Genomic DNA, 2,400 nt, shown 5'->3' with positions numbered 1-2,400 from the left:
TTCAGCATTGCGGTTTTTGTGCTGTGATGGGAAAGATATCCAGATTGCATCGAACTTAGCAGGTTATTTTGTTTTATATGATGACAATTTTGCGTTTTAATACCTTGGACAACGCTCAAAGTATACTTATAGGGCGCAAATTTTGGATGTTATTTATGTTTGCCTTTTTTATTATCGGAAGATTTTTTCCATTCATCGGGAAAAACACTAGTAGTTATGATAAAATTAAATAAATGAGTAATCGGTTCAGCCACAAGCGAAATGATTGCTTTCAAAAATTTAATTGGAAGAAAATCAAGACCTATTGCATTGGATTTTATGTGATATAAAGTAATTATGACATCAGTTTACCACCCTAGGTTTCGAGCAAATTTCGTCGACCAAATCTTCAATCCAAGTCATATGTTTCTTCCTCAGCTGACGCTTTCTTCTGTCAGCGGCCTGCAATAGCTGGTACCGATTCTCTACCAAGTCCGAAAACGGCCTCATCGGTGGTTTGTATCGCTTAAACTCAAATACTGTGGGTATTTCCGGTTTCGTGTACATTTTCAATCTCCACTTGGCTAATTTGGATGGTTTCTCTGTTATCGAGCGCTTTATTCTGGGCCTCTCGCTTCGTTCCACCTGTTTCACTTGCTCTGCCTCTGATGAACATCCACGAATGTAAGCTTTGATTGGACTCTCCTCGGACCTATGTATTTCGATTGGTATTTTCGGTATTTTAACCTTGGGTAGCACTAATTTTTCCCTTCCCAACCTACCCAACCAATGGCTCCACTCCAATCGAGTCATGCACGTGTGAACCGGTTTGACCAGGGTCTCTTCACTGTCCAAATCTTCGAGCTCCTCCTCCGATTCATCACTTTTGTAATCGACCGCTCTATACTGTCTTAGCGGAAGATCTTTCTCGGGGAGTGTCACATCCAGTCCGACTCTTTGGTAGTATCTTTCCATCACAATTGCTTCATCGACTAGTTCACGTCGTTCTCTCATTATTTCATTGTTGAATTTTTCGAATTCGGCTCTTGTTTGTGGTAGATTCTTAGGAACAACCCTTTGGCATTCTAGCATAGCATCGAGACGTTCGACCAGATACTGTCTGAATTGCTGCTTCTCTCGATTTAAGTAATCTTGCTTCGGTAAGTCTCTCAAAATCTCCCACACTTCCAATGGTTCCGGAATAATTGGTTGTCGCTGTGCTTTGCGTTCCTTTCTGGCATATTCCTCCCAAAGATATTCACGAATTTGTTCCAAATGTTGATGCTGATGTTCCACAACGGGTTCTTTGTCCTTTTCCCGAACAATCTCTGTGGGTTTGAAGTCATCATCGGTCCACGTGAAAGATTCTGGTTCAACCTCCTGTTCAATGGGTATTTGCTCGGAACCATCATCCGACACAATGGAACTTTCCGATGAGATTATCCAGGATTCCACCTTGTCCGGGATTCTATACTTGTCCTCCAGGTAACTCTCATACTGCCGCATTTTGAACAATTGCTTCCTCGCCCGGAAGAAATCTCTCTTGCATTCCCGCAACACCTCGTCCTTCGCAGGTCGCAACTCGGAAGCATCCCAGCTTACGGACGACAGATCTTCGCTCTCATCCGACTCGGGTGCTCCAGCATCTTCGACATCTGAATCCATGTTGTCAGCCAGCACTATGTCTCGCACAATTTCTAAAGGCAGTTTCTTCTCCTCCTCTCCTTTTGGGAAGACACCAGACACCTGCTTCGGCTCCTCCGTAATGGAATACACGTTCGCACCCGTTACCCGTTTGTGGTGGATTTCATCTACGACGGTTCGTCTGTGGAAAGGGTTCACCCCGGGCGGGAGGGATGGATCTCTAGCGGGAATTCCCAGCCCTCCGACCTGACGAAAATACCCGGGAAGTGGCTTGAACGGGGTGTCGAAATCCAGCCGCTCGTATGGACGACCAGTTTCGTGTGCCGCGCGGTTCCATTTTCTATACTTGGGGCATTTCCGCACCGCGGTGAAGAGTGTTGACGTGGAGTCAGGGATGGAGTCCGAGCTTGAGGTGCATCGTTTCTCCGCTTCGGAACCGGAGGAGCTTGATGTTTGCTGTTTGCTGCTAACGGATTTGTAATTACTTGGATAGGAGTCGGTGCTGATTGAGGTCTCCGATGATTGGGACGCCATTGTGAGCAGCGACATGTGACAAGATTGGTTAGGGTTTGCTATGATTGGAACTTTTCACTTGCCCAATTACTTCATCAATAAAATAATGTCAAATTCACCAATGCTATTGAAGGTCAAGCACCGTATACATCTTTGAGAAATCCAATTCAATACATACAAGGAATAATAAAAAATACATTTAAACCGCTGATTCTTGACCTTCATACAACAAATGTATTAGTTTGGAAAAATTCTAAGCTGCAC

General features: G+C 44.4%; 1 protein-coding gene across 1 annotated transcript; it reads right to left on the bottom strand.

The window, feature by feature from the left end:
- Window positions 1-498: 498 nt before the first annotated feature.
- Window positions 499-2,164, bottom strand: LOC129763070 (uncharacterized). Its single transcript, XM_055761819.1, has 2 exons — window positions 762-2,164; window positions 499-691 (listed from the first exon to the last, which is right to left on the bottom strand). Exons 1-2 carry the CDS (start codon window positions 2,155-2,157, stop codon window positions 630-632), a joined length of 1,458 nt encoding a protein of 485 aa, XP_055617794.1. The 5' UTR covers window positions 2,158-2,164; the 3' UTR covers window positions 499-629.
- Between the last annotated feature and the right edge of the window lie 236 nt (window positions 2,165-2,400).

The sequence above is a fragment of the Toxorhynchites rutilus genome, chromosome 1 (genome assembly GCF_029784135.1).
Source record: "Toxorhynchites rutilus septentrionalis strain SRP chromosome 1, ASM2978413v1, whole genome shotgun sequence".
NCBI lineage: Eukaryota > Metazoa > Arthropoda > Insecta > Diptera > Culicidae > Toxorhynchites > Toxorhynchites rutilus.
Note: the sequence above shows the minus strand (reverse complement) of the source record. Positions and strands in the feature narration are given on the sequence as shown.